This window comes from Phragmites australis, chromosome 3, assembly GCF_958298935.1.
Source record: "Phragmites australis chromosome 3, lpPhrAust1.1, whole genome shotgun sequence".
Lineage (NCBI taxonomy): Eukaryota > Viridiplantae > Streptophyta > Magnoliopsida > Poales > Poaceae > Phragmites > Phragmites australis.
Genome location: NC_084923.1, coordinates 13787278 through 13808903, shown reverse-complemented (window position 1 = coordinate 13808903; position 21626 = coordinate 13787278). Strand labels below are relative to the sequence as shown.

Here is a 21626-nt window from a genome sequence, read left to right as displayed (position 1 = left end):
AATTCACGAACTCTACGACCACAACAACAATACGAGCCCATCAAAGAAATGAAAAACTTCATTCGGTATGATATAAGACTAGGTTATAGTCCGATATTTACTCTTTGATGGTATCCACCTGGAAGAGAGACCCTACATGCTCCATCGCCCTTTGGCACTCCACCTGCAGCCTCACCTCGGCTTCGGGACCAGCGGTCATGACCCCCTCTTAGATGACATCAAGGTTGAAATTGGAGTCGCGACAGCGGTAGCACTCGAGAACGTACCTCACTGCGACTTTCACCACCTTTGCCACATCTTCTGTTGCCCTCGTCGCCAGGACACCTGGGAGCTAGGTGAACTTCTTCGTCAGGACACCGTTGGTGTAGGTCCAGCCCTCCACAGTTTCTTCCTTCGACTTGGTGGCTTCCAGTCGATGCTCCTTAGGGCCCCCTGTATTGCCATGAAGGCATCCCGAAGAAAGCTGTGTGTCATTCGTTCATCCTCCATTAGCTTTGAATGTCTAGCGATGAGCATAGCCTTCTCCTATTGAAACGTGGCCTTCTCCTGTTGAAGCGATGCGTTCTCTCACTGGAGCACGCACCTCGCCTCCTTTTCTTCAGCCACCAGCCTCTCCAGCTCGGTGCACCTGCAGCCTGCCACCTCCCTCACAGTGATCAATTTGTTGATCAAGGAAGGGAGGCTGGTGATCAGGGAGAGCAAGTCAAAGGTAGAAGCAGGCTCCACGATATGATCTACATGCACGGGGGTCATGGCCAGTGCTTCCGGCATTAGGGCCACTGCTGGCTCGATGGCTGGAGTATCCGGTCGAGGAGCCAAAGGAGGTGTTGTGATCAAGGTAGAGGACATGTAGTGACAATAAATGGTGGAGTCAAGAAGGAACTTGAAGTATCTACGCCTAACCGGAGGACTTACCGCGTGGTTGAAATGGTGAGCACAGCTCTAGTCCTCGAGAAGCCACAAAGTTGACCTAGCGAGAAGGTCATATCTGCCATCAAACTGTGGGAGGTCAGTGTCCCATAGGCGTGTTTGGACGCTTCTGCGGAAGCCAAATCCTTTGCTGGTGTCTTCTCCCCTTGTGTGGTGGCACAGAGAGCAGCTATTTGGTCGCCCACTGCTCGATCAGGGTGAGGTTGATCACTCCCTTGCGTGTCAGCACCACTCGCAAGGTCTACATCCGGGGTCAACGATCGGCTGCGAGTAGTCTAGTTGTCCCCGGCTGGATCAGTGTTCGGCTTGCGAGTAGTCTGGTTACCCCCGGCTGGACCAACACTACTTGCAAGGCTTCTAGTTGTGGTTGGTGTTCGGCCTAGAGCAGTCTGGCCGTCGCCGCAACCAGACAAGTCAAAGGCATGACCAAATAGGCTAGGATTAGTTGGGGTCGTGTGTTGGACGCCCAGATGGATGTCGCATCGAATTTCTCTCCCTAAGGCGGCTTGATCGAAGACCTTCAGGACCTCATTGATGATTGAGTGCAGAATGTTGACCTCAGGGAGACCCTGCAATGGCGTTGACCATGAAAATCTAACTCATGAAAAGGCTTGGGGGCGGGAATGTTGGAAATGCTAGACTTACCCTTTTGAGTTGTGCTCTCTCCAACAGAGTGAGATCAGATAGTGAGGGTGCATCGACAGGAGGACCATCTTTCCTCGGGGTAGCCGACATTAGGCTTTGGACCCGCGAGTCGATGGTATCGTCATTAAGATCTGGACATATTAGGAGATGTGAGAAGTCGCACACATATCTAAAGAAGTGACACCAAGGAAATGGTAGCGGGGTTACCTATGAAGCGCTTCCGGGTGACGTCGTTCTCCTCGGAGTATTGAAACGCCCGGTGTACTCGTCTCCGCTAGGGACACAACCGGCACTTGATGAAGTTGTGGACGACGTCTCACCCCGTTAGCCTGGCCTCTCAGAGCTGGCCAACCCGCTTGGCCATGGTTAGTAGCTCTGGGGTATTAGTGGGCGAACTCCCTAGTTGTCCATGACTTTGCTAGCGCGCTCAGCACTCAGAGGTTGTCCAAGGAGTTGTCCACCGCAAGGTAGAATCACTCCTCCCTTCAACCTGATCGCGATGACTTGAGGCCCACCTCAATGTAGGAGTCTGCAAAGCCATCGCGAAGGCGGAACCCGCAGCTTCCGATTACCGGTCTGATCACCGACCAGTGAGTCGAGGCAAGGCTCGACCCTGACGATGTTCTCACACAAGTGAGCGAATATGCTCAGCATAAGAATGGAGTTGAGGTGGAGGTGGACGTGGCAGGTGTCGTAGAAGGAGATGGTGGTGGTGAAAAACTTGGAGAACGGCGGCAGGAGGTCGGCCAATAAGAAGGAGACAAACATGAGATCTCCCCCGGGTGTGGAGCAGGCGCACTCTCCCCAGAGCAGTACCCCATGGTCAGGTGGCGGGTGAACAGGCCGGTGTCGTGCATCTACCGCAACCATACCACGTTGCACTTGGACTTAGGGAAGGCGAGCTCACTGCTGGTGCACGTCATCAGATGACAACGGAAGATGCTGCAAGGGCAAGAACGGAGACGGAGACGAAGGCCTCTCAGTGCGAAAGCTTGGAGACTAAGGGGGGCCACGAAAGGATTCATGAGGAACCATTGGTGCTCCAATTTAAAGGACCGCTACAATATCTCAACCGCTGTGGGGATCAATCTGGGACCGATCCGCTCAAAATTCGAAAGGCCGCGTGTGGGAAACCAAAATTCCCTCGGGTCTAACGGCAATTAATGTCTCTCTCTCTCTCTCTCTCTCTCTCTCTCTCTCTCTCTCTCTCTCTCTCTCTCTACATTTAACCTCCCATCGGAATACAGTTTCCTGAATCTATCACAAAAGTGGGTTGCTTCAACGAGCACCCCCTCAGGCTAACATGCATTCACCTAGGATCCAAGTGGCGCAACTAGGCCTGACCACAACCGTTCGTCGTGTAGCTACCACGGTCTACTATGGCAAACCACTCAATCTGCCCCATCCGCGATGGAGCTTAGCGACTACTGTTGGTGTAATAGATAAAAGGGTGCCCCACAAGACGGGCCCCACACCGCCAAATGTCAACCAAAAGTAGATATTTCAAGACTACGGACTCATCGCGTGACTATGTTGGGGCTCATACAACGAGCCCCCTAGTCGCAGATGGAAACCCTATGACCAGCCTTTACTAGTCGCATGACAGGTATTCATCTACCCTATTAGAACACATTTAATAATATCCATTCAAATATTTTCCTTCCTCAGACACCGCTTTCGGTGAGCAAGGTCATGGGCAGGTGAGGTAGAGTAGTGACCTGTCCCGTAGCATCTAATGCTATGGGAAATGCTATGTGATGGCCTGCGGTGAGCGTGACAGCGTTCGGTGATAGGACAGGACGTGCAAGATGACCAGAGCAGAGCGGCATGACTATCTAATGTCATGATAGGCTAAAGGTAGTTGGTTTCATCGGACGTAGATCTGTCACGGTGTTTGGCACGGTTTGTTTGTATATATTTTTCTTTTTCCTGTTATATAAAGGGTTAAGGAGGGTTTGACACGGAGTATACTCTGTAAAAAGTTCATCTAATTCATAAGAAAATATATATACTGTTGAACTATTATTTTATAAGAGATCTGAATCTAAATAAATTATTATGTTCTTGAGTTCGTTTATATACAAACATAAAAAAATACATAGATTAGCGTGCTCGTCCTCCGGTATACGCTGGATTCCTCTGGCATCACCCCCGACAAATGCAATTATGCAACAACGGTCCAAGAGATCGACGGCAAGGTCGGCACATCACTGTGGTCAATGGATAGTAACAGCAGTGTTAACAAATTACTACCGCCGCAACCTTAAAGCTTGCAGGTCACCAAACACATTTTGCCACATCAGACGGACGTCGTCTGTAACATCTTGATTTGGATTTGAATAGGGTGCACGAGTAGCAACTTAGGTAGCAGGTGATTTAAGCTTCGCATGTTTGATTTGCCAATGTAAGCTGGCCTTTTGCGTAAACAACAAAAATTGTTGCATCAGATCTCCTTTCTGGTCTTATAATGGAGAAAAGTTGTTACATCACCTTGGTTCTTCTATCATGATGACAGAAAAATGATTCAGAAACAAGACTTTGGAAAGTCACAATGTCAATTCCCTTGATCAACGGCCTTCTTTTTAGCACACTGGACTTACCTCAGACATTGCTTTGAAAGGAAAATATTGCAATGCATTTCCGACAAGTAATGAAGCATTAAAGGTTCATTTGAAACTTAATCAGAAGCCACCACTCCCAAATCATCTTCTGATAACAAGGAGTGCTTCTGGCAGATACAAATGAATTCAGAAATAAAAGAATGACATGGGAACCAAAATTCTCCTGCCCCCTAAAACCTGTATGTACAGACTGAAAAATAGACTCTGAAGTCTACTTATTAAGAAACTGAAGTAACTAAGAACTGAGAAGTGCAAATTTCAGTCTGCAAGAGGCTGACTACTCTGTAATTGTAGATTTCGTCTCATCGGTGACACTGGTGGCGGTCGCGGTAGTATGGCTCGGTTCACCGGTGAAGGAAGAAGCGGCAGAGACTGCGATCGAGGGCTTGATCTGCTCAAGCTGCCGCAGGACCTGCTCCGCCTCTGGCCGCGCAGGCGGCGAAGGATCGACGCAATGCAATGCCAGTTTCAGTGTCTTCACCAGCTCCTCGCCGGTCTCTGAGCTCGCGGCCGCGTCCTTCATGAGCTCCAGGTCGAACACCTCGTTGGTCCACTCCTCCTCGACAACCGAGGCCACCCACTGTGGCAGGTCAAGACCGTTAGTCGTGTCCCCTGGCGACTTGCCAGTCAGGAGCTCGAGTATGACAACGCCGAGGCTGTAGATGTCGGTCTTGGTGTTGGCCTTCTTCAGCTTGGAGAGCTCGGGGGCGCGGTAGCCGAGGGCGCCCGCGGCGGCGATCACGCTGGAGTTGGCCGCTGCGCTCATGAGGCGCGACAGGCCGCAGTCGGCAATCTTGGCGTTGTTGCCCTCGTCCAGGAGGATGTTGCTGCTTGTGAGATTTCCGTGCACCATGTTCGCGTCGGTGTGCAGGTGGTGCAGCCCCCGCGCCACGCCCATCGCGATGTTCATCCTCGTCGGCCAGTCAACCGGGCTGCTATCCGGCGCACGAGCTGCGACACAAGAGCAACGCCAATGGCGGAGTTGTGGTAAGCGCAAAGAAGCAAAGCCATACAAGCATGGATTGTGCTGAGCACGTGAACTTACCATGGAGGAAAGATGCGAGGTTGCCTTTGGGCATGTAGTCGAACACCAGGAGCTTCTCACCCTTGGGACCCACGTAGTAGGCCCTGAGGGCGAGGAGGTTGGGGTGCCGGAGCTTACCGAGCTTGTTCACCTCCGTCTCGAACTCCTTCTGGTTCTTGGCGATCTTCTCCCTGAGCCGCTTGACCACGACGTAGCTGCCGTCCTCCATGGTCGCCTTGTAGACCGTCCCGTACGTGCTCTTCCCCAGGATCTCCGCGGTTGCGCACAGCAGGTCGTCCGCCGTGAACGAGAGCGGCCCGTCGAAATGTACCAGCTTGCCGCCGCCGTCCCCGCCGGTGTCAGCGCCTGAGCCGGCGATGGACCCGGGCTTCCCGGCCGCCTTGGCGGTCGCGTCCTTCGCGGCCTTCTTGGGAGACGAGCTTTCCTTCTTGTCTTTCCTCCAGAAGAGGAGGACGCAGCAGAATAGGAGCAAGAAGAGCAAACAGATGCCTCCCACAGCAAAGATGAGCTCCTTTTTGTTGAGCTTTCGGGTCCGCCGCTGCGACAAAGGCAGTGGGGGAGATGGCGACGCCAACGGAGATGAAGCCGAAGTGCAAATGGCGGAGCCATTGAACCCACAGAGCTGAAGGTTTCCAACGAACGAGCTAGAATCAAACTTGTTGGAAAGAACCACAGGCACCGGACCTGAGAGATTATTGTAGGATACATTGAAAGAACTGAGATTGGCCAGGTGGGTCAAGGACTCCGGAATCCCTCCGGTGAGGTTGTTCCCAGACACGTCGAGCAAGGACAGCGCCGAGAGGTTCCCGACCATCGCGGGAATCTCACCGTCGAGGACATTTCTCCTCAGGGACAGCTTGGTCAGGTTCTTGAGCCCGTCAATGCACTCCGGTATGTGTCCTCCGATGTCATTGCCATCGAGATTGAACTCTACTAACGAGGTGAGGTTGCAGAGTGACGCAGGGAGGTTACCACCCAGCAGATTATCAGGAAGGTCCAATGTTTGGAGCTTGGAAAGGCTCCCAATCCCTTCAGGGATGCTTCCACTAATCAAATTTATGCCGAGATTAAGATCGTGGAGCATTCTGAGGTTGCCAATGGTGGATGGCATCTCGCCACTAAGATTGTTGTTGTTGAGTTGAAGGGATTCGAGGAAAGGGAGGGAAGTGAGACTGCTCGGCACGACACCAGAGAGGTTGTTGTACGCGAGGTTGATCCTATAGAGCCTTCTCGCGTTGGAGAGAGTGGAAGGGATACTCCCCGAGAGGAAGTTGCCGCTGAGGTCTAGCGTCTGCAGGAGCGCGCACCCGCCGAGAGCCGGCGGCACGGCGCCGGCGAAGCGGTTGTTGTGGAGGTACACGCCGCGGAGCTCGCGGAGGAAGCCGAGGGCGGCCGGCACCTGGCCCCCGATGGCGTTGTCGTGGAAGCTGAGCCTGCGCAGCGCGGTGAGCTGGCCGATCTTGTCGGAGAGGGCGCCGGCGAGGCCCTTGAAAGGCAGCTGGATGGCGACGACCTTGCCGCGCGCGCACTTGATGCCCGCCCAGGCGCCGGAGCAGGCGTCGAGGCCCGTGCCGTTCCAGCCGCTCAGGAAGCCGCGATGGTCCACCAGCGCCTGCCGGATGGCCTGCAGCCCCTGCAGATCCGCCTGCGCGATCACCACGCCATCCGACGCCTGCCCGCGCGCCGGCACCGCCGCCTCCTGAAGCAGCACGGCCAGGAGCAGGAGCGGGAGCAGCAGGGACAGCCGCAGCTGCCTCCTCCTTGATCCAGCATTGCATTGGACGCTGTTGCAGCACCACACACCCATGGCTGCTACAGCTAGCTACTAGCTCTAGCTAGAATCTAATATAACCCAATGCAATCGCTCGCTCCAACCTAGGCGGCTCGATCTTTTTCCTCGGAGTTCTTGGTTTCTGCAAGGGGGAAAGCAATGGTAGTACGCTCTATATAAGCATTGCAGGTACTGGTCAGAAGAAAGGAGGGAATAATTGAGCTACGCCAATTCTACTCCAGATGCGCTAACTAACGGCTAGCTCCTGCAGCAGAGACCGGGAGTTTTAAAAGATCCCGTACTATACGTTACAGTACGAGCGGCTGACAGCGCGGGCCCCGCGTGGCAGGAGAGAATCCGATCATTATCTCGTTCAGTGCTGCTGCAGCAGCAGCAGCACGAGGAGTTAAAAGCCACCAGGAGTCCAGGATATTGCCGCATTCTGTACCATGTCCTGTGCCGTGGTGTCCACCTAACGGCTAGATCCCGGGCGGTGGGCTCTGCCGGGCAGAGACCCCGGCGCGGGGATCGACAGGCGAGCACGTGCGCCCGTACATTGAAAGCAGCGAGTGAGTTAATGGCAGCAATTAACGAGCGCCGAGGCGAAAGATTTGGGAGGGACAGGCAGCGAGCCGGCACGACGAGAGTGTTCCCGCTCGGCCTCGGCTCCGGCTCGAGCTGCCGGCCACACGCGACTCTGGACGTGGATCCCCACGGCCGAGGGGGCCCGGCGCGCAGCGGCAGCCGGGCCGAAAGGAGAAAACGTCCTTTCGCACCGGGAAAAAAGACCGATGGGTTTTGCAGGGCCGTTGTCGCAGGCTTTGTCAACTGCTGGTAGTACTACCGCTACCAGTCCAGCGGGCAGCACCGAGCGGTGAGCCGTGTGCACAGGGCACGCACGGCAAGGGGCAGACAGGCTCGGTGCCCAACTGCCCACGCTTCCATTCGCTGTGCGCTTTTGACCTGCCGGCCTTCTGGGCTTCATTGCAACGGCCAGTAGCCCCAGTAGGTACTGAAACCCATGCAGCAATAGACAGATCAGTGGTTCAAAACATAGGATGAAACGGGTAATCGAAAGCGGCGACTTCAGCTCTGGCTCGTCCCCCGGGAATAGGGTGATTCGTGGAACGGAAAAGAGGACGACAGGACATCACGAGTCGCATCGACCGACGCGACCAGGACCACATGACGGAATTCTGTTGTTGAGTTGGGACACCAGGTTGCCTGCTAGTCACCATCTGCCTTCTGAAGAAATGGCCAAGGCCAAGCCGCGCAGGGCAGCAGTATCAGAACCTCACGGGAGACAATGCTCCTTGGGGATTGATTTAGGCATTTAGCAGGATGAGACACTGCCGAGGAACACCAAATGCTCAAGGTGTACATAAGCATGTGCATGATTCATCAAGGGGGGGAAATTGGTGACCCACCCAGTTCTTGGCTAGAGTAGGATACTATTTAAAACTATATTTACAAGATCTGATCTGCCAAAAGAACAAAGAGAAATGGAGATTTGGCTACAATGCAGAGAAGAACCATAGTTGATCAGGTTGGCTTATAGATCTCATGAATTATAATTGTAGAATTTATATTTCATCAAAACTTGAATTCCTCATCTACATCTGATAAGCTATCTGGAGGATCATATACAATCATATCAGAGAAAAGTTCCAGAAAATCTTGTTTTATCTTCTCCCTCAGTTCGGGGTACGGAACCAGCCCTTTCAAGATAACACGGAACGGCAACGAGAGAAGGTGGGTGCGGGAGAGCTTCTCGTGTCCTCGTAAATTTCCATGGCCAGATCGATTAAGCCAGCATCGCAGAAGGCTTCACAATGTCACCATAAGTGTGCTGATCAAATAGCACGTCTTCAGACTTCAGATCTGCCCAGACCTGCCTTGCCTCGTCAATCTTCTTGTTCCTGGCTAGCATATATAGCACGTCTCGGTAGAAGTACATATCAGGACGATACCAGATTTCTTCCCGCACAACACCATATATCTGTAACAAGTCAATGCTTAATCTTGCAGAAGACTATGCCAAACTTCAAGTATGAACATTGAGCCTTGGAAACACCCAGCTCTAGAAAACAAAAAATACACTGGTGCGTCTCCAAGCTGCACACACTCCCTCGAAAGGGGAAATTTCCCAGTTATGTTCATGGTGCATGGTGCACTATACAATTTTGCATTGAAATTGAGAATTAAGAATTTCCACTCATGCCAGTTATGTTCATGGTGCATGGTGCATGGTGCACTATACAAATTTCCACTCATGCCATTGAAATTGAGAATTTCCCAGTTATGTTCATGGTGCACTATACAATTTTCCATTTGGCCCTTTAATCCCATTCCATATGCCCCAGGCTGGGTCATACCAGGTGAAAGGTGACTTGGAGATTTCTTTAGATGATTAAGTGGTACTTAGTTCATCTTTTGCATATGAGAAACTAGCACGGTGGCCCATGCTAATAGCGTGGCTAGCCTTTGATTAATTGCATTTTACATAGTCTCTTTATTTAGGTATTTGATTTTTATAATAATTTGATTTTTTTTCTAAGACTATATTTGATATGGATCCTTCTTTTTCTATTCTAACCTCAATTTCAATTATTATATATTTATTTTGTTTGAACTCTTTATTTAGATATTTTGCTTCCTAAACCGTATGGAAATCCATCTGCTAACTTTCCATAATTTATTTTAATTACGAATTTAGCTATTTATTAATCGTATTTGATATGAACTCTCTGGTTTAATCTAGACCGTTAGATGTTCATAACAATGAGTGGTCTAGATCCTTTTCTTTTCTCCGATTAACGTGGTAATTTCGTGAACTTAAGAGTGAATATGGTGGTCCTCTTAACACTCAAATAATAATATAATAGATCAATCAGGCTATCAGATAATGTTGAAATTTCTTGAGTTACCTCATATAAATTTGCCTCCTCATCTCTAGTGATTTGGCCTCACATGAGACATTTAGGTTAGTAAGCCTTGTCCAAAAGAATTGCTTATAGACAAATAAGACAATATCAAGTCTGTCAACTCTCATGATCATTGAATACGATTCAGCTCAAGGGACCTATGAGTTTTTCAACTCGGGCCAAACAAGAGCAAAAAGGTGAAAAAACACATAATCAAATAAAGGACCAAAATGGCAAATCCTTTATGGTGAAAAAAACCTCATTTTCAACAATCAACAGAATGAGTGGTAAATCCTCAATAGGCACTCGTATGATGGGCAAATCCTTAACATTCCCCATTAAAATTGCCTAATATATCCCCAAAAATTAACATAAAGGAACTAGGTACCCCAGCAATAAAGAAAACAGTAATTGAAGGTAACAGGACAGATCTATCAGCGGCTTGTGAAAAGTGTGTTTCAACATCTATCAGCAAGACCAAGCCCAGTTGTGTATTACTCGTTAAGTAAAGAAACTATTTCCCCTTCCCAGTTTCCCAGTTTAGCATCCTAAAGAGTAAAATTATGCAGCTGCAATACAGTAGCTAGCTATTTTAATTTGTGATTTCAGTCAGATCTTCGGCCGTTGGATTTGCTTTATGATTCAGGCTCCCTTTGGGTTGATTCTTTTGGGCTGACTGGTTTCGCATCATGGGCCGGCTTTGTGCGTGTCTTGGGCTTCTTGTTGGCTGGCATGTGTATTTCGTCTTTTCAGTTTTTTTAATCGGTTCTCCTTTCAGGTTTAGCTACTTTGTTAGCTGAATATAAGGATTGTAAATATTTCTTGCAAACGGTATTGTTAATATTTCTCCTTTCAGGTTTACTGTTGAAAGGTTATTGTAAATATTTCTTGCAGTTGCAATAGTGTTGTAAATTCTAAACTTTATCACCACAACTTCTAAGTTTCCTATATGTTACCTTCTTTATATCAACTGTTGACCAATATAAGGATGCCTATTGGTATTTTTATTTATGTCGGTTTTTTTTTGGGGGGGGGGGGGGTTGGGGGCTTAAAAATCCCATGTTTTCTTGTCTTCCTTAAGAAAAAATGGTATTATGTTTTTTACTTTTTAAGAGTCTGCTAATCCCATATTTTTCTCGTCTTTTTTTCCAAAAAAATTGTCGTCTGGTTCTGTAGGAGTTGACTAATTTCAAATTTCTTTGCCATCTTATGAAAATAGTTCTCCTTTCCTTACAATATCACCTCTTGTATTTCTTTTTCTTATGGTACCACTAATCACACTGAGGATTAGTTTATTGTTTTTTAGGAGTTCATTAGTCCTATGGGTTTCATCTCTAGCCTACCCCAACTTGTTTGGGACTGAAAGGCTTTGTTGTAGGAGTTCATTAGTCCTATGATTTTCTTTGTACTAATTGAAATATAATTATGTTACATCTTTCTTTTTGTAACAGTTCATTAATCAATTTTATATGTTCATTTGTTAATTCTATTTTGTGTTTGGTTGATCGGGTAACCCATATTCCCATCCATTGAGAGGGACTTGTACAGATTCCAAAAGGTCTAAATTCGGCACCACTTACTGCAAATGGGACGTCCCATGCACTAGCTACATGTCAAAAATATACGGAGCTCACTATGTATGATGGTGCAGCCAAAAAGTTGATTGAAAACCTTACAATAATCAGTCAAGTAACAAATATCTTTTACTGATTGTTAGTGACTGCAATAAAAAATATTTCTGTCAGTTTTTTTATGTAAAAAGTGTGCTTGATTACATGTCATCTCCCTATTGACTGAAAAATTTGACTGCATTTCAAAAGAAAAATAGCGGATTATCAACTAGACATTCCTGTAAAATTATGTAAGACCTCCAAGTCTGAGACGCAAATTCTGGAGGACTCCATAATCTGCCTATACTCCAGGGGCCAGGTTACATGGTAGGACGCAGTTACAAGGTATGTCTTCTTTAGTCCTGTCTTCTTGAAATGTCAAAAATAACTTTGAAAAATCATCCCATTTCAGTGGAGGCCATTTCAGTGCGGACAGCGCATCAGAACTACCCTTTCCTACTCTATTCAAACAGACCAACAATCTAATGCACTAAGGCAATTTAGTTTCAGCCTAACAAGTGCAATAAATCCCCATTTTGCAATTCAAAGTTCAAACCCCGCATCAAGCCCACATTGCACGCTATTCCCTGGAGAGAGAATAATATAACTTAAAAGTTCCAATTAGGTCGATTTCACACTAAAAGAGTACAAGCAATAGTGAGCAAAATGTAGTCATGAACAGAACAGTTAAGCACGCAGATTTTTATATTGGGATGGGAGTGAGACCTTCGTGGAGAGGATGATGTGGTCCTGGCGGAGCAGCTCCGCGAGGACGGCGAGGAGGTCCGTGCCGAGGAGCCGCGACACGTGCGCGCGCATGAACTGCTCAAGGGGGGCAGCGCCGCGAGCCGCTTGAGCTGCGCCACCGCCATGAGGCCCTGATTCCCCATCTCCTTCTTCCACCGCCATACAGAGAGGCTCGGGCTCGACGCCGCCGATGAAGAGCACGGCATCGGCGGCCCGTGGTAGGGTTTGGAGGAGGTGTAGCGGTGATGGCGGCGCGGGAGGAGACGGGGAAACATTTGGGTGGGAGTTGGGATTTTGGGGATGTGGTGAGTCATTTCGCGGGGAGTGGGGTGTGTCTTGGGAGGGTTGCATATGGATAAGTCTTGCGAAATTTTACATCCTGCGAACCTTGTTTTTCTCCTTTTGTTAATTGTGCGAAGTTCGATTTACACCTCTCAACTCTCACATAAGTTCGATTTTCTATTTTAAATTATAAAACTACACATCTTATAACTCTCAAGGTGATCCCCTCTCCCTTATTTTATTTTTGTTTGTGGCTGACGATTTGTCACATTTGATAAAGACTGAGTGGATGGAGGGGAGTATCCTCTGTTCGGGTGTGCCGTAATGCACCTGGTGTGTCCCACCTCTTATTTGTGGACGATACCTTGCTTTTCTTTAAAGCAAACGAGTACCAAGCTTCCAATGTCAGAAGGGTGCTGAACCATTATGCACAGAGCATTGGTCAATTAATTAACGCGGCAAAGTGCTCCATTATGTTTGGAGATGCTTTCTCACAGCCCAAACAGGAAACGGTAAACGCCATCCTTGGTGTTGAGCAGGAATCTTTTGTAGCTAAATATTTGGGACTGCCAATGCGGGAGGGGAGGATGAAAAGAGGGAAGTTTCAAAGCCTTCAGGAATAGCTAAGTACAAGGCTAATTCAATGGGGCGATAATTTTTTTATCTAGTGGGGGCAAGGAGATCATGATCAAGGCGGTTGCACAAAGCTATCCCGGTTTATGTTATGGGGGTGTTTAAGCTTCTCGAGTCAGTATTAGATGACCTCACAAAGATGACTTGTAATTTTTGGTGGGGTGTGGAAAACGAGAGACGGAAAACACATTGGACTTCCTGGAGCAAGCTAATGAATTTGAAGTGTAAAGGTGGGATGGGCTTTAGAGATATGAAGCTCTTTAATCAAGCTTTGTTAGCGCGTCAAGCGTGGAGGCTGATTCTGAAACCGAATAGCTTGTGTGCGAGGGTATTAAAGGCTCGCTACTACCCTAATGGTTGTTTGGGAGATACAGTCTTCGCAGGGAATTCTTCACCTACATGGCACGCGATTGAGTGTGGTTTGGAGCTGCTAAAGAAAGGGCTGATCTGGCGGGTGGGAAATGGAAATTCAATAAGAATTTGGAGAGACCCCTCCCGAAGGGTCATCAGTCGGCAGGGGGGTTGCAGGACAAAGAGGGTTGCGGATCTGTTGGATGATCAGGGGCAGTGGGATGCTGTCAAGCTTCAACAGATCTTCTTGCCAATGGATGTGGCTGCTATCTCCAAAATCAAGATCGCAGGGAGGAGGGTGGAGGATATGTTGGCCTGGCATCCAGATAGAAACGGCATGTTCACTATGCGGAGTGCATATAAGTTGGCCTTGAACTTCCAGGCGCAGGAAACTGGGAGTGGTGCAGCGAGCTCGCATCCGGATGGAAGTAACCCTCTATGGAATCACTTGTGCAAATGCCCTGTTCTGCAGAAGGTTCGCATCTTTGTGTGGAAAGTTGCCACTAATAGCTTGGCTACCCAGGATAATAAGCAGCGTCGACGCTTAGCTCTGGATGATGTTTGCGGTATTTGTGGTATGGAAAAAGAGGATACTTACCATGCATTGTGTCGCTGCCCAAATGTCAAAGCATTGTGGAATGCTATGAGGCAGGTTTGGTGCTTGCCGTCGGATGAGCAGCTTCATGTGTTAGGTACGCAATGGTTATTAATTCTTTTGGATAATATTCCTTGTACGAGCCGCATGATTCTACTAATGTTATTGTGGCGTGTTTGGCATGTACTAAACGAGGTGGTTCATCAAAAGCCGGCACCGCCTGTGGAAGTATCCGGGCGCTTTGAGAGCTATGTTCAATCCCTATTACTAATCAAGCAGCACCCGAACAGTGATGTGGCGAGAGGCAAGCAAGTCATTGGCGTCTCTTTAGAGGATATGCAGATGCAGCAGTGTTCCAGCATGACTATGTCCAAGGTGATTAAGCAATGGACACTGCCACCTCCGGGATGGCACAAATTAAACATAGATGGCTCTTTCTCTTTAAAAGATGGGAGGGCGCATCGGTATGATATTACGGGATAATTTCGGCAATAGAGTCTTCACATCCCGCAGATCACTTCTACATTGCTATGATGCGTTAGAGGTTGAATTGATTGCTTACAAGGAAGGAATTGAGATGGCACTTCAATACACGTCTAAGCCGGTTATGGTGGAATCGGATTGTTCTTCGGTTGTTCTCCTTGCTACAGCACATGAGGAGGACCGCTTGGCTCTTGCCCATATGGTGAGAGATGTGAGATGTTTGTTCATCGGACAAAGGGTTTTGGAGATCAAAAAAGTAGATCATAGCCAGAATACTGTTAGCCATGAACTAGCTAATCATGCCCGTATCCATGGTATTTCTGAGAACTGGATGGGGCAAGAAGAAAGTGTTGTAACTAGGCTAATTCGTGACGATTGTATTGCATCTGGCTGTGTCTAATATATTCCCTTTTCCTTGCAAAAACGAAACTAGATAAAATATCTCCCACACCCAAACCATTCCGATTTTAGTACTGACATGGTAGTAATTCAAGGTTCAAAATCGAACATCTGTAGCACTTAGAGTGTGTAAATATAAATACTTCTGCTTGCTATCTACCCTAGATTTAAACCTAAATATAACCTATCTACCTCGGTTGAAAAAAAGAAGAAAAAAACCCTACTGCATGACTGAAGACAGTCTAACCTTGGCTGCTACCAGTCATCCGCCCACCGCCTCTCTCTCCTCCTCCTCTCCCTCACCACCTCCCTCTTCTTCTCCAATGGGCGTCGATGAAACCACTCTTTTCTCCACGAGAAAGAAGGCCAAACAACCACGCCTGTCGGCACTGGGCTTGTCGATAGGCTCAACCTGTCGGCAACCTAGATGCCGACAGGGTTGGACATCTCGGTCAACGGGCGACTGATAAGGCATGTCAGCCTACTAGCTACCGATTGGGACGAGTGGCCTCCTATTGGTCGCTCAACTGTCAACAAGCTCTTTGCCGATCGACATGGATCCGCCCCAACCGGCGTGGATCCGGAATGGCAACCCTAGTTGGCCAGCCCTGCGCCGATAGGAGCCTATCAACAGTCCATGTGCCGACTGTGTCTAGTCACCTATTTTTGCAATTATTCAAACAGTGCACCTATTTCTGCAATTATTTTTTTGGAAGAAATCTGATTTATACCCTCCAACTGCACAGAAGTCTGATTTTCAACCCTGAATCGCTATCACGTCAGCAAAAATGAGTGCCATGTCGTGCTAACATGTACTGAAACCGGAGTGGTTTAGGTGCAGGGGGTATTTTATCCAGTTTCGTTACTTGGGGCTGTAGGATGTCTGATTTTTTGTAATTCATGATTGAAAATCAGACTTATGTGATGGTTGCAGCATGTAAATCGTACTTCTTCCTTTTTTATGTGGACCCTTGGCTATTTGATTTTCTGCAATGGGATAGCGAAGGGGTAAATCGAGTTTGGAGGGGTATCATCCTAACGCTCTTCGCATCAATAAGAATGGATGGTAAAAGTGACTAAATTATTTGAATTTTAGATGTTTTTTATTAAATATGAGAAGAGTAAGGGAAAGAGATGGTGTGATAACCAACTCATGTTTAGTGGTTGACAGCTAGACATGCCCTGAGCAACGACTTGGTAAGATAGCATTAACAGTTCCGTTTCTGAAGAGCATAAGTTTGAACCCGCAGCTGCTAGAGCGCTGGATTACAGAATAAAACGCGACACGCAATATTTTCTTGAGTAAAGAGGGCGCTTTATTGATTAAAACATATTTATTACAATCACAAATGAGTAATGCATCTTTAAAATAAATGCATATCAAGTAGATCATGTACTCGTATTGGAAAAAATTTATAAGGTACGGAATACAAGAATGGACCAACATTTTTCTTCCCGGTATTAAACAGGGTAATTTCTAGATTTGCCACTCTTAACAGGTGCAAATTTTCCGCTGAGGTTGACATGCGAGCCATCCTGCGTCTATGAAACTGGACCCGGGTGGCAAATTGCCTGCCACTCGGTGTTAAAAGTGGCAAATCCTGAAATGCCCCGTATAAACGTGGGTTCGTTTTTAAAAGTGGCAAATTTGTATAAATAGGCGCATACCATCCTCTGAAAAAGCTAGCCTTTTTAAAGGGTAGTAAGGATAGCAACGTGGCATCGGAGGTTCTTACTGCTCTTTGATAGAATGGCTAGTCTTTACCACCCTCTTAGTGGGCGGGTAGACCCTACCCGTGAGCGCCCACCATGTAGTGTCCATTACCACCCTCTCGGCGGACGGTTAGCCCCACTGCTTGGATTTTTTTTAATTTAACTTTTATATACGTCAATTTGAAAAATAGTGCACATTCATTCAGTGAAAAATGTTAGTTGTGTAAAAAGTGATCAAACGGCATCGCGGAATAGTTATTTTTTGGAAATTTTGGATCAACGTAAATTTGTGGATATTTGTTTATTTATTTGATGTAAAATTGTATGAGTAATTTTGTTAGTGACGTAATTTTCGGAGGATACAAAATCTAATTTTTCAAATAATTGTAGTTATGAAGCATTATTAGCATAAAACCCGATACGGATATTACATACGTTGACAAACATTACATAGGATATAGGGTTTGTCGTTGCTACATGAATTGACTCTAACCATAAAGACATGATTATAATAGACATTGGTATGTACGATACGCCTAAAGACTAACCTAATAGTGTGCCGCTGCTAATCCTAATATACCTTACTGAATGAAAATATGTCGGGTTACAGTAGATGCTCTCTACCGAGTGCACATAGGATATTTTCTCTTTTTTCAGGACATCGGGGCCACCCGCCTTAGCGCGATGGGCCCTCTCCCGCTTCCTTGCCATCTCTGTTTCGCATGCTTGAGCCGCGGCGAGCTCCTCCACTATCTTCGTCGTGCGCTCCTCCTCCTACTACTTCAGTCGTAGTTTCTCCTATTGTTGCTCGTACTCCCGACGTTCATACAATTATCTCCTCCGCCACATGCTCATATCGATCCATCGCTTCTGGTTTCATTTTGCTCCATGTCGAGCCATTCCATGAAGTCACAGATAGGTGGAGGAGATTGGATAAATGAAGCAAGATGTGAGATTAGTAAAATAGTGCATGAAATTGTATGGAAAGTATCACATGAGTGATTTATGTTATTATACTGGTTGGTACTCATATGGTTCATGTTGAGACTTGCCGTATTGGTAGTTAGCACATATGAAGAAGAGTAGGTTATAGGTGTAGGAGATCTCCTAGGACTCACGAAGCCTACAAGGATCGTCATAGAAGCATATCGACGGTTCGTCCTCCTGTGGGATAAAAATCTCCCAATATTTCTTGAATGGGCTTGGTGGAGCAACCAAAGCAGGTAGGTCTCCAAGTGTCTCGAGACCGAGTACACACCAGCGTCTGGGTGGATGTATGCAGGCTTGAAGTAATGCAAATGATGATGAGTAAAATATCTTTAAAATCGTAAAGTAAATGAGAAGGTAAATTGCAAGATACCTAGAACTATATGATCCACTTCTTCATGGGTCCTCATGGATTTGATAGGAACTCGGGCACATAGGCAGGGGTGTGGTACATAGAAAGTAGACACGTTCGAATATATAAGACTAGTTCGTGAATCGAAGATGCATCATGAAACAAACATATAAGTAACAAAAGCAAAGGTAAAATCCTACTGATGTCTCCCCCGATGCCATCGGCCATTCCCACCATCATGGTCCCGTAGCCGCTACCGCTAGTTCGTCCTCACATGGCCCCTCGAGTAGGTTAGGGTGTCCAGCGGACCAACCTAGCTGGTAGGCCTCATAGCGATCACAGGTGTCGAGGCGTCCTGTTGGGTCTGCTGCGTTGATAGTGGAGCACTGGGCAACTGGGACCGCGTGACGACATCGTAGTCCGGTGTGGCCCCGAAGAAATCCCTCACAATGTCAAATGGGGGGTCTGGCCTAGGCTCGGCCTCCTGACTTAGGTATGACAACTACGATGGTGCCGCCGTCGCCCATGTATTATCACTTGAGGGGCTTGCGAACGGATAAATTTATTAGATATGATAAATGTGAAAATGAATGTGTTAGTATAAAATACAATGTTGTACTTGTATGATATGTAGGTGTAGCAGTAGATGGTCAGGCATGAGTGCCAAAGTATGGTGCGAACGGTAGAGGTCTGAACGGTCGAGGTGCAAACGAAGACGTCCCAACTTCATCACCGTAACAACCTACAAATAGATGATTATATTGAATATATTGAATACGACAGTATATTAGAGCCTATTAGCTGAGAGGCCTGTGAACGGCGAAGGTGTCGGCAATGGCCATGGTCTAGGTGTTAGCATCGATAAATATGTAGGTGCACCTAATATATTTTTTGAAATTAATGCATCAGTAAAACAAAAGAATATCGCTAACCGTTGTGCGTCTGAAAAATGTGTATCTATTGTGTCTAGCTCTGGAGCTGTGGTCGAGGTGACGGTGTGGATGTCGGTCCCGGTGGAGGTCGTTGCACATCAGACCTCATGGATGACTCTGCATGGACCCCACTCGACCTGGAAGGAGCACTGATGATGTCTGTGATGGATCGGCATGAGGTAAGATTGATAAATGTCGCTACATCCGCCGCACTAAGCTGCATCCTTGCGTGAGGCGCTCCGTGGTTCCAGCCGCGTCCCTATGGATATCGTATATGATATCAGCCTGTTGAAACCAAGGTTCAACTTACCGACCTCCGGCGGTAACCGAAAAACCGCGGTAACCGCGATTGCCGGTCAAAAATTCAAAAAAATTCGGAGAAAATTCATTCGGTAAATTTTGAATTTTTGCGAAAAAAAATCGGATTTTTGACCTCTCGGTAACCGGTCGGTTTGGACCGGTTACCGAGCGGTTTGCTCGATAAATCGAGCGGTTTGGGCGGTTACTGACAGTTCGAAAACCGACCGCATTTGTGCGATTACCGATCGATTTTTAGCGATTACCGACATGTGTGGATGCATTTTCAATAATTAAGCTGAAAAATCATAATAAACAAATAATTGCCCACTAAATCATGAGGAAAAATAGTATATAACCATGATATGTTTTCTAATATCATATAAAATTTTGGCATGACCTTTGCTAATTTTTTATGTTTCGAAGGCAACAAACAGATAGTAATAGCAATTCAAGTACGAACATATAATTATTGTTTCGAATATATGCGTATATTACATATGCAGCGCCTGAAATTAATAAATATATATGGAATTATCATGACCTTCGAAAGTAAATTTGCATCACCTTTAGAACCACCAGCTTGGGGGCCGATTACATTCGGCCATACTGTACTCATCGGTGGACATTAGCATTAGCCGTCGTGTCGATAGTAACTCTGCTTTAAACTCAGCCCATGTTTGTCCTGTCCATGCAGAAGTGGTTGACCATTGTCCTTGCAAAGTGGCATAAAACTCAAGGTCTTGCCACTCATAGACCCACTGAATAGGAGGCTCTGAATGAGCATCGGGGGCAGGATAGTGGTACGGATACGATCCAGAACTACTCTCCATGCCATAGCTGCTGGAATAGCTTGCACTATCTTGTGGTCCATCGTGGCCACCATGTGTTATATGCCTTAGTGAGGATGGAGCAACGTGGTCCTGATCTTGCGTGGCATGTGAAAACTGACTCTCACCAGTGAATTGCACAGGAGGAACGACAGATGTTTGGCCTGGATGAGCATCACCGCCCTGACCATCATCGGTTGCACAGGGGATTTTGCTAAAGCAACATTGTAATCCCGGACACTTGGTGGTGGCTCCCTTGTTGACGATGCTCTCCTAAGCATCCTCTTTAATACAGAGCCCCCTCTGTCAGTACCACTACCACCTCCATGCTCGTAGGACTCGCCTGCCCTCCTCCTAAACTCTTCCTCATCCCTCGATCGACCTATGGCACGCTGCACCTGTTCCTCTTCCGTGTCCTCATTGTCGCTTGTCAAATCTACTTGAACTCTAGCTGATTCTTGCCTCTGAAGCCTCTCGTCTGCCTTTCCCTTCCTCTTATCTTTTGCCCTATCCAGCTCACATCTGAAATAATCACTTACATCTGGAGGCACCCTATCACAGTGTACAACATTTGATCCGCGCCCTGCCAAATGTTCTTTCAACCTTGTGGCACCACCGCCTCTCTTCAACTTATTGCAATAATTACACCTAAAACCCGGAGCCAAATTGTCCCCATGCTGCCACACCACATCTTTATCTGTCATTGATTAGTTTGCAATTTCTCTGTACGAAGAAGAAATCTCGAAGGTTAGCCTACTAATACATATGCCCACATGTGTTCAAATCGTTACCCAACTCAATTGAACAAAAATTATCAATGCTTACCCAACTAATAAACTTATTTGACCGCATATTAGCATCATATACACCTACATAACCGATTATGTAGCACATATATTACCATCATTCACATGTACATGGACAATTCAATGTAATAAGGTCTATAGCTCAACGATTCACCCGAACTCATCACCGAACAATGCATTTTACATGAAAGAACTACTGCACAGTTCACAACCGAACTAATAACGCATTGCATTGTCAAAATAACATGATACCGACCGTTAAATTGCTAAAATCGAGCTAACTACATCGGTTTCCGACCGCTACTCTGCAAAAATCGCGCACAAATTAACGGTTACCGAAGGGGGAGAAACGGTTACCGATCTTGCGCCCAAACTCCGCGCCCGAGCTGTTGAAGCTGTCGGTTACCGAATTAAATCGGTCGGTAACCGAGTTGAAGCTGTCGGTTACCGAAGCTTCACCACCGGAATCGCGCCGTCCTTCCACGGAATCGATCGGAATGTCGCCGGCGCCGCTCTAGGAGCTCCTGCATTCGCGGTGGGGAAAGTGAAATGCTGCCAGGACGCGCTTACCGACGCCAGCTTATCCATTCGCCGTGGGCTACAAATGGGCCAAAGTCCACTGTTCATTCGGCCCAGAACAGAAACGAGCCCATTAGAAATATGTCCGAAGTTT

At 47.2% G+C, this 21626-nt stretch overlaps 1 protein-coding gene and 1 pseudogene across 1 annotated transcript; both read right to left on the bottom strand.

The window, feature by feature from the left end:
• Positions 1–4240: 4240 nt before the first annotated feature.
• Positions 4241–7197, bottom strand: LOC133912301 (probable leucine-rich repeat receptor-like protein kinase IMK3). The gene is made up of 2 exons (XM_062354965.1): positions 5242–7197; positions 4241–5147 (listed from the first exon to the last, which is right to left on the bottom strand). The coding sequence occupies exons 1-2, from the start codon at positions 7046–7048 to the stop codon at positions 4474–4476; spliced, it is 2481 nt and encodes an 826-aa protein (XP_062210949.1). The 5' UTR covers positions 7049–7197; the 3' UTR covers positions 4241–4473.
• Positions 7198–8576: 1379 nt separating this feature from the next.
• LOC133912299 (pentatricopeptide repeat-containing protein At1g62350-like) lies at positions 8577–12643 on the bottom strand (annotated as a pseudogene).
• Between the last annotated feature and the right edge of the window lie 8983 nt (positions 12644–21626).

What these genes read in the sequence shown, in the direction of transcription:
- LOC133912301 (XM_062354965.1), bottom strand. Translation starts at nt 7,048, where the DNA reads ATGGGTGTGTGGTGCTGCAACAGCGTCCAATGCAATGCTGGATCAAGG. An exon ending in CCTCGCATCTTTCCTCCATG is followed by an intron (nt 5,148 to 5,241) that starts GTAAGTTCACGT and finishes CTTGTGTCGCAG; the next exon opens with CTCGTGCGCCGGATAGCAGC.